Here is a 13,235-nt window from a genome sequence, read left to right as displayed (position 1 = left end):
CGAGTCTGCATGATCGATCATCAAGCCTTATTAGAACCTGCATCCTTACTATCTTGGAAACGATGGACGGTATATTTGGATGGATCGCTGAAGGCATCCTCCACATGATCCTACTATGGACGGTGTATTTGGATGGATCTGCGCGCCCAGATGGAGCTGCGTGTCAACAATGTTTTAAAATTTGGCCAAAAAAAGGGATTTTGACAAAATCTTGGCCATCTCGGCCTGAGACGAAAAGTATCTTTAGGTCCAAAAATAGATTTTGATCAATCTTGATAAATTTTGATCATTTTTCAGCCAAAATTTGATCAAACTTCAACCAGAATTTTTGAAAGCCATCTCAGCCTGGGGCTGAAAAAAGAATTACAAAACGAAAATCAGAACATGTCTGGCAGACATGTGGACGACGGGGCCAACGTCGTCAAGGAGCGCATCATCTTCGCTGACGCCGGCGGCGAGCAGGCGTTTTTGTCCGGTGGCTTGGGGCGATGTTGTCTCGGCGTTGGAGATGTTGTTGCCGCGATGGATCAGATGGAAGCGGAGCTCGAGGCGGAACTGACGCGTCTGCAGCTCGACTCTGGCCGATCACGATGAGGAGGAGGAATGCGTGAGACCGCGGCGAGATCACCGGCTCTGGTACCGTGCCGCCTTTGTGCTCGCTCTGTGCCAATTTGACGCTGTGAATTCCCACTGGTTTTTCAGTCCGAGGCGAAGAGCGACATCTCCTCGGAGAGCGGCTCCCCTGCTTGCGTTGAGATCGACGGTGTCCTCGGCGACGCGGCAACAAAACAAAATGCAAGGAACACAAAGACGAGGAGGGTCACACTGACGAGGATGACAGAGATAGCAAGCCGCGCCACGGCGGCGGGCCGGCGCGGGTGCTGGAGCGGACGCTGCAGCAACTCCTGCAGTGGCGGCGCGAGGAGCGGATCGCCGAGCTGGAGCGGGGGCAGAGGAAGCTGCGGGGGAAGGAACGCGAGATGTCCCAGTAGGGTAAAATGGATCTTGGCAAAAGAAAGATGAAAATCACCCGCACTTCAGTGTGATGTGATTACATATTCTCGTTACCATCATGCACGGAACTGGATAATAATACATGTTGCGCGATCACTCATTTCATCATGGTGACCATATTATTATCTTTGTCGAGTCTATACATGTAAATTAATATATCATCCATCAGGCCCTATTGGATCCCGGTCCACCATAGTAGATATGCATACCGAAATCCCTAGTAATATCAAATAAACCGGTGGTGTATTTGGACAGATCGCTCGACCCATGCTCCATCCGGGATCTATCTGGGGTCACAAACCTCGCCTTGTCATCTGCAATCTCGATGTTGCTTATGTACGCAGCTTTTCCGAATCCTTCCGAAGCAAAATGCCCGCTGCCCATTTGCGGAGAGTTTGATTGTGCAGTCGGCCCCTCAACCACCCCGCCCCAGAATGCAATGGCACCCTTGTCTCTAAGGAATTCGAATAATCCGCTCGGCCAATATCCAATTGGTATTTTATTGTAACTCACCCACCAATACTTCGAAATCGGGTCCTAAAACAAATGAATATGAATCAATTATATGCAAATAAATCCAGTAAACACTAATTTACGTCCATATAATGTCTACATGATACTTAAGAAATCACATTTTTCTAAGAATACCTTGAAAATTTGGACGCCTACTATTCTCTGTTGTCCGCCATAGATAGAGGTTCGTTCTATTCTTGACCCAGGACCAATGTGGCGGTGGACTTGCACAAATCCAGGACAGCTGAAATCAACGCATGATTTCCTTGAATAGCCATCGTACTGTGAAGTTTGTTCCAAGGTTAAAAACAAAAACAAAAATATGAACTTACATTATTGATTTCTTATCATAGAATATATAGTCCATAATAGCATGTATGCAAATAGTATTGTGCATTACCCAAGCAATATGTAATCTAACAAAAGTATCACCACTTAATGATGGAGATACCCGAAGACCAGCGCCTATCCTATCAGTCTGTAATGCTCCTCCATTTTCCATTTGTAACCAAAGTGCACTATAATCCTGGCTGCGCTTATTCACCTTTGGCTCCCAAACATTTAATATAGCACGTGTCCCATATGCATCACCTGTATATTTGAGTCCCGCCGACTGCAAGAATTTAAAGTAATATATCTAAATGAGAAAATTGAATACCACGTATAGGTAAACCTAATAGGATATCACATGTAATTCATGTTCTCCAACATGTAAGGTGCCAACCCTATCAATTCTTTTTAATTCGACCAATAATTAAGCTAATAAGTTCTTGGTTATGTGACGTATGAATCATATTATATGATTCATATTCAAAGGCATTTCAAATGTGATTACTTTTGGTCATATTAATTACGTTCTTGTGCCATGTTGTCGATACAACTTAAATCTTAAGATGCGTGATCATTCACATTTCGGGATGGAAAGAGTAACAATCAATGAAAATAACTTAATGCTGACAACTAAGAATTTGTGAATAGCATAAATGAAACTCTCCAAGAGAGTGTTAGTGAAACCGGGCAATGGAATTGGAATCCCTTCATGTACAACTGAAATAATGTTCATACATAACTTATTTAGTAGAGAAAACAATCCAAAGCTACAAAATCTAGTACTTACTAGTCAAATATTATAGAGTACGGGCCCCTTCATTCACTCTAAATTTGTGTTTTTATAACTCATTGTTCCATAATATTTTAATAACCCTAAACCATTCATTATTACGACCCTCGATGGTATATTAACCGGTACAATCCAAAGATATGATATTTTTCTTAAAATACTTTTGTGGAGTTTAATTAGATTATTAATGGTGTCAATGGTGCTTCTTTAATGCAACATTCTAAATTGGATATGTATAAAAATGCAACAAATATACGTTACTTGGCACAATCAACCCTATCAAAAAAATGCATCAAACTATGATACTCCCTCGAATCCATATTACTTGTTGCTGAAACGGATTTATCTAGACGTATTTCAATGACAGATACATTTGTTTGAGTGACAAATAATATGGATCGGAAGGAGTAAACAATTTGTATTGTAACACACGAAAACTCACCTCCCACTGCCAATCGTTACTCAACCCGTTAATACTGTGTGTTGGTATGGAGCCACTTATATTAGTACGCATTATTGGAACTGTTCCTGTTGGGCACTCGATGGATGATGGTTGGACTTGTGAATAAGAATCTGAAAGCAATGTTTCCATATCCGTCCAAACAGGGAAATAACTTGGTTTCATCTGTTTGAAATAAAGTGAATCACCTTATAAAAACATATTACAAATGCATAAGAAATTACACACAAAACATGTTGTAATTTCATTCATCATTGACAAAGATTATACTATGTCAAAATGTTCCTAGTTTAGTACACTTTCAATAGTCATAATCTTCTAGTGTAAAGAACATATCGAGAAAGATTCATGAAACAATAAGGGAGTAGACCATGTCTAACCGACATTTATGCAATTAATCATGAGCTAACAATATACTGAGAAATTCATGGATGTATATCATATTGTTATGAAATTAATTTACCTGGATTTTGTGGTCTTTCAACAATGGGTGGTTAAAAGCCGGCTGCTCATTCACATCAATGCAGTCATAGACGTCTCCGTCTTTCATCTGTTTTGATGTTTCCTTTGCTTGTTAGACACCAAAAGATATTCTAAATGTACACAAAAAAGGTTAATTATTTACTACCTCAATGGTTTTATTAACTCGTCGATATGCGAGAATCTGGGTATTCTCTTCCTCTTGCCTTCTATATCTCACATCTTTTCCTCTGGTCGCTAGAACAAGAAAGGACATGAGAAGAGTCACACTAATGGCTTGTGTTTCTTTCATTATGAAAATATGGAATTGTTCGTTTTGGATATCTTACACCACCATATTTATATGCATCCAAGCATACCTTACATTTAATGTTGGAAATAGTTATAATATGTACCCTAAGGATTATTTCCGTACAAAATATATCATATATTAATTGCACTAAGACATATGACCTCTACAAAAAAAATATCATTAATTGCACTATATATGATAATATGTGTTCAAGAATATGGCATTAATTGCCCTAAGATATGATCATCCTTCTCTTTTGTACAAAATCTATGGTGTCAATGCCACATAGAGGATGTGATGCATTTGATGCGTAGTAAAATCTTCACGGCTGCCAAGTATGATATGGAAAGTGTTTATGTAATTGATTCATGGAATTAAATCGTAATCGGCAATCTAAAGCATGCAAGGCAATCTTTCCGGATCTACTCCTCTTTACAACCTTGTCTCTCTACCCAAATGTGCATCTTTCTATATTTTATGTTTTTTCCTCCTTATATATCATTTTACATCTTTGAGAAAATTGTGAGTAATTGTTTTTCCATGGTATACCCTTCTTGACTACTACCGTCATTATTATTGTCCCCTTCTTTGCTAATTAGAGGGTCATAAGCGAGGGGTATCCCAGTAAAACCAAAGTAACTATCACAAATAGATTGCACATAGTATTGGTAAACAAAAATAGAGCAAAAAACAGTCACTTAATCTGTTTGGCAACAAAAATAACCAGCATATCTACAAAACAATTGATCAATAAACAATAATTGCCATTTTGTAATATTTTGAATCGTGATTCGCATAGCCTGAGTGGCAAGTGGTTCCCCTTCCAGCACATAAATGACATTAGAAAAAGAAGCATGATGGTTGTTAGAAGTATATTGTGTTTCAGTTAGGGATAAGAAGATAGAGATAGAGCAGTGTAATTTGTCTTGTAATTCAATTCTCTCTCCCTCACATGTATTTTTACATATACCGTTAGATCTACACAACAACACAACAACAAATATTAGCCTTTCTATATTTTTTATACATAGTATTAGAATGGTTAGTCTCATGACGTTGATTCTAGGTTTCTCCATCATTTTTTCTGTGTGCCGTCCTCGGAGAGATCAATCTCCTGTGCCCAGGGATCAAAGATTTGATCGGTTTCATAGACTAGATCAGTTCTATAAATTAGATTAGATCAATTACAAAATTCCCAGCTTCATAGATTAGAACCAATTTTGCCACACATAAACCCCACGATCAGATTAAATTCCAGTGAAAAGCAGTGCAGAATCGACACCAGGTTAACGTACACGGTGGTGCGTGACTATGGCAACACACGGGGCACGAGCTGAAAAGACAGTTCGTCCGCACCGACAAGGGACCCGACGCGTTTCGGCTCGCAAAGACGACCAACGCCATGCGCACACGGGCTCTACACTATAAGGGAGGCCACAAGCATGCCCACCGCCGCCTCCCCATGGCGGCGGAGTGGGGGCTTGTGGGCTCCCTGGAGCCCTCCTAGCTTGGCCCACCCGCCCCTTGATCTTCTTCCGTTCGGGAAAAAATTATTTCGGGGATTTTATTCCGTTTGGACTCCGTTCCAAAATAAGATCTAAAAAGAGCCAAAAACACAGAAATAACAGGAACTGACACTTGGCACTGAATTAATAAGTTAGTCCCAAAAAAGATATAAAAGGCACATAAGACATCCAAAGATGACAAGATAACTACATGAAATCATAAAAAATTATAGATACGTTTGAGACGTATCCGAGGCCGATCATTCTACGGACGAACAACACTACACACGCGCCAACCACATAGAGAGAGGCAGAGTCGAGCCGGCTGCTCCCCTCTTCCTCCTCCCAACACAGCTCCAGGAGCAACTCTGTACTGTGTTCATAAACATCAAACACTCCGGCAGGACTAGGGGTCTTATCTCTACGGAGAGCCCTGAACCTGGGTACATCGCGTGTTCCATGCTTGTACCAACCTCGTTCCCAGCGCCCTCCTTTGTCCCTTCGGTCCTCACCGACTTTAGCCTACCTATGGCATATGTTGTGAGTATTCACCGACATTTGGCGCCCACCGTGGGGCCGATCGCGGCATCGGCTGGCTTTACGCGCTGGGCGGGGCCCCGCACCTACACCACCGGATGCATTGCGTCCGGATCAGTTTGCATGCCCGTGCAGCCCGCTTTCGACGAGGCAACACCGATGATGATCGATGTCCCCGTCCGTGATGTCCGTTATGCTACTGCAGAAAAGACCTTCCAGTGCCGCCAGAAATGGATACGTTGACGACACCAGGAATCCTTCTGCGTTGGTGTTCCCTCGAAGTGGAGAGGATGATGTAGCACAGCGGAGGTAAGTATTTCCCTCAGTTTGAGAACCAAGGTATCAATCCGGCGGAGGAGTATCTCAAGATCCTGCACAAACACAAAAGCTTGCACCCAACGCTATGAAGGGGTTGTCAATCCCTTATAGATTGTTTGCCAAGTGAGAACTGCAGGAAACAAAGTAAAAGCGGAGTTGTAACCGATGGATGTGAATAGATTCGGGGGCCGTAGTGTTTACTAGTGGCTTCTCTCAAGAAAGCAAGTAGACGGTGGGTGAACAAATTACTGTCGAGCAATTGATAGAACTGTGCAGAGTCGTGACGATATCTATGCAATGATTATTTCTATAGGCATCACGTCCGAAACAAGTAGACCGATACTTTCTGCATCTACTACTATTACTCCACACGTCGACCACTATCCAGCATTCATCTAGTGTATTAAGTCCATAAGAACAGATTAACGCCTTAAGCAAGATGACATGATGTGGAGGGATAATCTCAAACCAATGATAAAAACCCCATCTGTTTACCCTTGATGGCAACTGCTTGACGTGTGCATTGCTGCCCCTACTGTCACTGGGAAAGGTCACCACATGGCAGAACCCAAAACCAAGCACTTCTCCCATTGCAAGAATCATAGATCTAGTTGGCCAAACAGAACCCAAGACTCAGAGAGACTTACAAGGATATCAAATCATGCATAAAAGAAATCAGCAAAGACTCAAATATATATCATAGATAATCTGATCACAAGTCCACAATTCATCTGGTCTCGACAAACACACCGCCAAAGAATATTACATCGGATAGATCTCCATGAAGATCATGGAGAACTTTGTATTGAAGATCCAAGAGAGAGAAGAAGCCATCTAGCTACTAACTACGGACCCGTAGGTCTGAAGTGAACTACTCACGAGTCATTGGAAGGGCGATGATGATGATGAAGAAGCCCTCCAACTCCAAAGTCCCCTCCGGAAGGGCGCCGGGAAGGGTCTCCAGATGAGATCTCGCGGAAACGGAAGCTTGCGGCGGCGGAAAAGTATTTTCAAGGCTCCCCCTGATTTTTTGCGGAACATTTTGGAATTTATAGGCCAAAGACCTAGGTTAGGGGGCGGCCAGGGAGGCCACAAGCCTGCCCACTGATACATCTCAAACGTATCTATAATTTTTGATGTTTTCACGCTGTTATCTTGCCTTCTTTGTATGTTTTATGTACCTTTTTATATCTTTTTGGGACTAACTTATTAATTCAGTGCCAAGTGTCAGTTCCTGTTTTTTCCGTGATTTTGACTCTTTTCAGATCTGATTTTGGAACGGAGTCCAAACGGAATAAAAACCCCGAAATGATTTTTTTCCCGAACGAAAGAAGACCAAGGAACCTTTGGGCCAAGCCAGGTGGGCCCCAGGGAGCCCACAAGCTCCCACCATGCCACCAGGGGGGAGGCGGCGGTGGACAAGCTTGTGGCCACCCTGGTCGCCCCCTGACCTAGATCTTGCGCCTATATATTCCCAAATATTCCGCAAAAAATTAGGGGAGCCTCGAAAATACTTCTCCGCCGCCGCAAGCTTCCGTTTCCGCGAGATCTCATCTGGAGACCCTTCCCGGCACCCTGCCGGAGGGGACTTTGGAGGTGCAGGGCTTCTTCATCATCATCATCGCCCCTCCAATGACTCGTGAGTAGTTCACTTCAGACCTACGAGTCCGTAGTTAGTAGCTAGATGGCTTCTTCTCTCTCTTGGATCTTCAATACAAAGTTCTCCATGATCTTCATGGAGATCTATCCGATGTAATCTTCTTTGGCAGTCTGTTTGATAAGATCCGATGAATTGTAGACTTGTGATTAGATTATCTATGATATATATTTGAGTCTTTGCTGATTTCTTATATGCATGATTTGATATCCTTGTAAGTCTCTCCGAGTCTTGGGTTTTGTTTGGCCAACTAGATCTATGATTCTTGCAATGGGAGAAGTGCTTGCTTTTGGGTTCTGCCATGTGGTGACCTTTCCCAGTGACAGTAGGGGCGGCAAGGCACACATCAAGCAGTTGCCATCAAGGGTAAAAAAAATGTGGTTCTTATCATTGGTTTGAGATTATCCCTCTACATCATGTCATCTTGCTTAAGGCGTACTCTGTTATTATGGACTTAATACACTAGATGCATGCTGGATAGCGGTCGACGTGTGGAGTAATAGTAGTAGATGCATAAATTATCGGTCTACTTGTTTCGGACATGATGCCTATAGAAATAATCATTGCATAGATATTGTCATGACTCTGCACAGTTCTATTAATTGCTCGATAGTAATTTGTTCACCCACCGTCTACTTGCTTTCATGAGAGAAGCCACTAGTAAACACTACGGCCCCCGGGTCTATTCACATCCATCGTTTACATCTCCGCTTTTACTTTGCTTTGTTACTTTGTTGCTTTCTGTTCTCACTCGGCAAACAATCTATAAGGGATTGACAACCCCTTCATAGCGTTGGCACCGTTGCCGGGAATCGTTTTGAGATAGCAGAAGTATTTCTGGCGCCGTTGCCGGGGAGGAGGATCGCTTGCCGAGGAGATCAAGACAAGAGTAATCTCCCGTCAACGTGCCTATTTCTGGCGCCGTTGCCGGGGAGGAGAAATCAAGATCTATCCAAGTAGGTCTCACAAACTCTTCTCTTGCATTTACTTTTGTTGCCAGTTGCCTCTCGTTTTCGTCTCCCCCACTTCACATTTGCCATTTTCATTCGTCTTTCGCCTTCGCCATTTTCTTTTGCCCGTTTCACTCTCTCTTCCTTCTCGTTTGTGTGTGAGATAGTCCATCAATGGCTAGACCCACCACTCCAACCGACACCCCTGAAAATGAAGTTCTCAATTTCAGGAAGAATGAGGAAGAAAATTTGAAGGACGCTTGGTGCAGGATTTGCAATGCTCAAAGTAGATCTACTCGTAAGCAATCCACTACCGTCCTCCTTCGCAGTTTCTATGTTGGAATTCCTCCCTGGAATAGGTATATCCTTAATACCATTTTAGGCGGGAACTTCTTGGGGAGCCATACTGTTGACTCCTATAGAGCTATCATTAATTTGGTAGGCTCACCCCCGCTCATGGTTAATGGAACTATCTTGACCTTGGAACACGTGATGCAAATGCTTGACGCTATGGAAAACAAAATTGCCACGGTTGAACTTATTGAGTGTTTGGGTAGAAAGATCCACAATCAAATTACTCAGTACGGATCCAAAGTGGGAAACTTTTTGAAAAATTTAAAGGAGAAGGAACTTATAGTTAATGATTCTTCTAGAATTGGCAAATTGGAAGATGTCATAACCAACTTGGGTTCCGCTTTTGCCGCTGTGCAAAATAATCCAAACCTTACTCTCAAAAAGACCGTCAAGCCTGTTTTTGTTCCTAGAGTTAGTGGTGAGTCATCTAATAAAGATGAAAATCTTAAGATGATAAATGATCAAGCTACCTATGGTTTGAGCATCAAAGATGACTATACGTGATTCCATCACTTTCGCCTAGCTAAGGGCGTTAAACAAAAGCGCTTGTTGGGAGGAAACCCAACGAATCTATCCTTTTTATTTCTGTTTTGTGTTTTCCACACTTTCATAATTCTGTTATGATTGTGTTTTTTGTGTTTCCTTTTGCGTTTGTGCCAAACAAAACCGTTATGATTAGTCTTGAGGATGATCGTTTGGTCATGTTGGAAAAGACAGAAACTTTCTGCTCACGAAAATAATTGTCATTTCTTTTCTGTAAGAGATTTTGAGTTGATTCTTTTTGCTGCTGATTGCTACGCAAATTCTTCAGACTTTCGTAATTTTTCAGAATTTTGGAAATACCAGAGGTATACTAAACATACAGATTTCTACAGACTGGTCTGCTGTTAACAGATTCTGTTTTTGTTGTGTTGGTTGCTTATTTTGATGAAACTATGGATAGTATGGGGGGGGGGGGGGTATTAGCCATGGAATATTGAAAGTACAGTAACCCAACATCAGCACAAGTAGAATTTAAGTTTGCTACAGTACCTAAGGAAGTGGTGGTTTGCTTTCTTGTACTAATGTTATCACGAGTTTCTTTTTAAGTTTCGTGTTGTGAAGTTTTCAAGTTTTGGGTGAAGTTCTTATGGACAAAAAGATAAAGAGTGGCAAGAGCTCAAGCTTGGGGATGCCCAAGGCGCCCCAAGAGATTCAAGGATGCCATAAAAGCCTAAGCTTGGGGATGCCCTGGGAAGGCATCCCCTCTCTCGTCTTCAATCCATCGGTAACATTACTTGGGGCTATATTTTTATTCACCACATGTTATGTGTTTTTGCTTGGAGCGTCTTGTATCGTAGGAGTCTTTTATTTTTGTTGTGTCACAATCATCATTGCTGCACACCTAGAGAGAGAGACATGCACACACCGTGATTTTGTCGAGCTTCACTTATATCTTTTGGTAGACAATTCAGATCACATGTGCTTCACTTATATATTTTGAGCTCGATGCTTTTGCTCTTTGTGCTTCACTTATATCTTTTAGAGCACAGCGGTGCGTGGCTTGGTAGTTGATCTCTGCTTTGAAAGTAGTCTCAAAAGGGGTAGTTATCCAAAGGGATACGAAAACTTCCACCTTCATGTGCATTGAATAGTTAGAGAAGTTTGATTCATCTCAATTAGTTTTGAGTTGTGGTTATGGTAATATTGAAGTCATGCTAGTAAGGTGTTGTGGATCTAGAAATACTTGTGTTGAACTTAGTGATTCTCGTAGCATGCACGTATGGTGAACCGCTATGTGATGAAATCTGAGCATGATTAGTATATTGATTGTCATCCTTTGTGTGGTGGTCGGGATCGCGTGATGGTTTATACCTACCAACCCTTCCCCTAGGAGTATGTGTTGAATGCTTTGTTTCGATTACTAATAAAACTTTTGGAACAAGTATATGAGTTCTTCATGACTAATGTTGAGTCCATGGTTTAGATGCACTTTCACCTTCCACCATCACTATCTTCTTAGTGCCGTGCAACTTTCGTCGGTGCACAAAACCCACCATTAGCCTCCCTCAAAACAGCCACCATACCTACCTACTATGGCTTTTTCAAAGTCATTCCGAGATATATGGCCATGCAACTACCGCCATGATATGTGCCACCATGTCTACATTGCCTTTGCACGATCGTAAGATAGCTAGCATGATGTTTCTATTGATGTCTATGCCATGCTAGATCATTGCCACGGTACACTACCGAAGGCATTCCATATAGAGTCATAATTGCTCTATGTTTTGAGTTGAAAGTGTGATGATCATCATTATTGGAGCATTGTCCCATGCGAGGAAATAAAAGAGGCCAAAGAAGCCCATAAAAAAGAGGCCAAAGAGCCCACCAAAATAAAAATAAAAAAAAATGAGAGAAAAAGAGAGAAGGGACAATGCTACCACTTTTTCCACACTTGTGCATTTTGAGCACCATGATCTTCATGATTGAGAGTCCCTCATTTTGTCACCACCATATAGCTAGCGGGAAATTCTCATTATATAACTTGGCTTGTATATTCCAATGATAGGCTTCCTCAAAATTGCCTTAGGTCTTCGTGAGCAAGCAAGTTGGATGCACACCCACTAGTTTTCTTTAAGAGCTTTCACATACTTGTTGCTCTAGTGCATCATTTGTATGGCAATCCCTACTCATTCACATTCATATCTATTGATGAGCATCTCCACAGCTCATTGATTTGCCTAGTTAATGTGACTATCTTCTCCTTTTTGTGTTGCAACCCCCACCACATTCCACACCATCTATAGTGCTATAACCATGGCTCACGCTCATGTATTGCGCGAGAGTTGAAAATGTTTGAGAAAGTAAAGGTGTGAAACAATTCCTTGGCCAATACCGGGGTTGTGCATGATTTAAATTCGTTGTCCAATGATGATATAGCATAGCCAGACTATATGCTTTTGTAGGGATAACTTTCTTTTGGCCTTGTTAATTTGAAAGTTCATGATTACTTTGCTAGTTTGCTTGAATTATTATTGTTTCCACGTCAATAGAAAACTATTGTTTTGAATCTAATGGATCTGAACATTCACGTCACATAAGAGGAATTACAAAAGGACACCTATGCTAGGTAGCATGAAAGCATCAAAAATTCATTCTTATCACTTCCCTACTCGAGGACGAGCAGGAGTTAAGCTTGGGGATGCTTGGTACGTCTCAAACGTATCTATAATTTTTGATGGTTTCACGCTGTTATCTTGCCTTCTTTGTATGTTTTATATACCTTTTTATATCTTTCTGGGACTAACTTATTAATTCAGTGCCAAGTGCCAGTTCCTATTTTTCCGTGTTTTTTGACTCTTTTCTGATCTGATTTTGTAATGGAGTCCAAACAGAATAAAAACCCCCAAAATGATTTTTTCCCGAACAAAAGAAGACCAGGGAGCCTTTGGGCCAAGCCAGGTGGGCCCCAGGGAGCCCACAAGCTCCCACCACGCCACCAGGGGGAGGCGGCGGTGGGCAAGCTTGTGGCCACCCTGGCCGCCCCTTGACCTAGATCTTGTGCGGCGGAAAAGTTGTTTCGTGGACGCCCTGATTTTTCTGGGATTTTAGGGAATATATAGGCCAAAGAGCTAGGGCAGGGGAGCTCCACGGAGACCACAAGCCTGGTAGCCGCGGGCCCCCTGGCCGCGGCTACAGGGCTTGTGTGCTCCGTGTGGGCCTCCTGCCTTGGCCTTCAAGTCCCCCGATCTTCTTCTGTTCTGGAAAATTCATTTCGGGGATTTTATTCTGTTTGGACTCCGATCCAAAATCAGGTCTGAAAAGAGTCAAAAACACAGAAAAAACAGGAACTGGCACTTGGCACTGAATTAATAAGTTAGTCCGAAATAAGATATCAAAAGGTATATAAAACATCCAAAGTTCACAAGATAACAGCATGAAACCATAAAAAATTATAGATACGTTTGAGACGTATCAAGCATCCCCAAGCTTAATTCATGCTCGTCCTCGAGTAGGGAAGTGATAAAGAATGAATTTTTGATGCTTTCATGA

At 42.0% G+C, this 13,235-nt stretch overlaps 1 protein-coding gene across 1 annotated transcript; it reads right to left on the bottom strand.

The window, feature by feature from the left end:
* Nucleotides 1-1,065: 1,065 nt before the first annotated feature.
* On the bottom strand, nt 1,066-3,892 carry LOC123403307. Its single transcript, XM_045097258.1, has 6 exons — nt 3,736-3,892; nt 3,571-3,657; nt 3,090-3,272; nt 1,928-2,140; nt 1,663-1,809; nt 1,066-1,551 (listed from the first exon to the last, which is right to left on the bottom strand). Exons 1-6 carry the CDS (start codon nt 3,877-3,879, stop codon nt 1,180-1,182), a joined length of 1,146 nt encoding a protein of 381 aa, XP_044953193.1. The 5' UTR covers nt 3,880-3,892; the 3' UTR covers nt 1,066-1,179.
* Between the last annotated feature and the right edge of the window lie 9,343 nt (nt 3,893-13,235).

The sequence above is a fragment of the Hordeum vulgare genome, chromosome 6H, assembly GCF_904849725.1.
Source record: "Hordeum vulgare subsp. vulgare chromosome 6H, MorexV3_pseudomolecules_assembly, whole genome shotgun sequence".
Taxonomy (NCBI): Eukaryota; Viridiplantae; Streptophyta; class Magnoliopsida; order Poales; family Poaceae; genus Hordeum; species Hordeum vulgare.
This window is presented reverse-complemented; position numbering and strand designations above follow the sequence as displayed.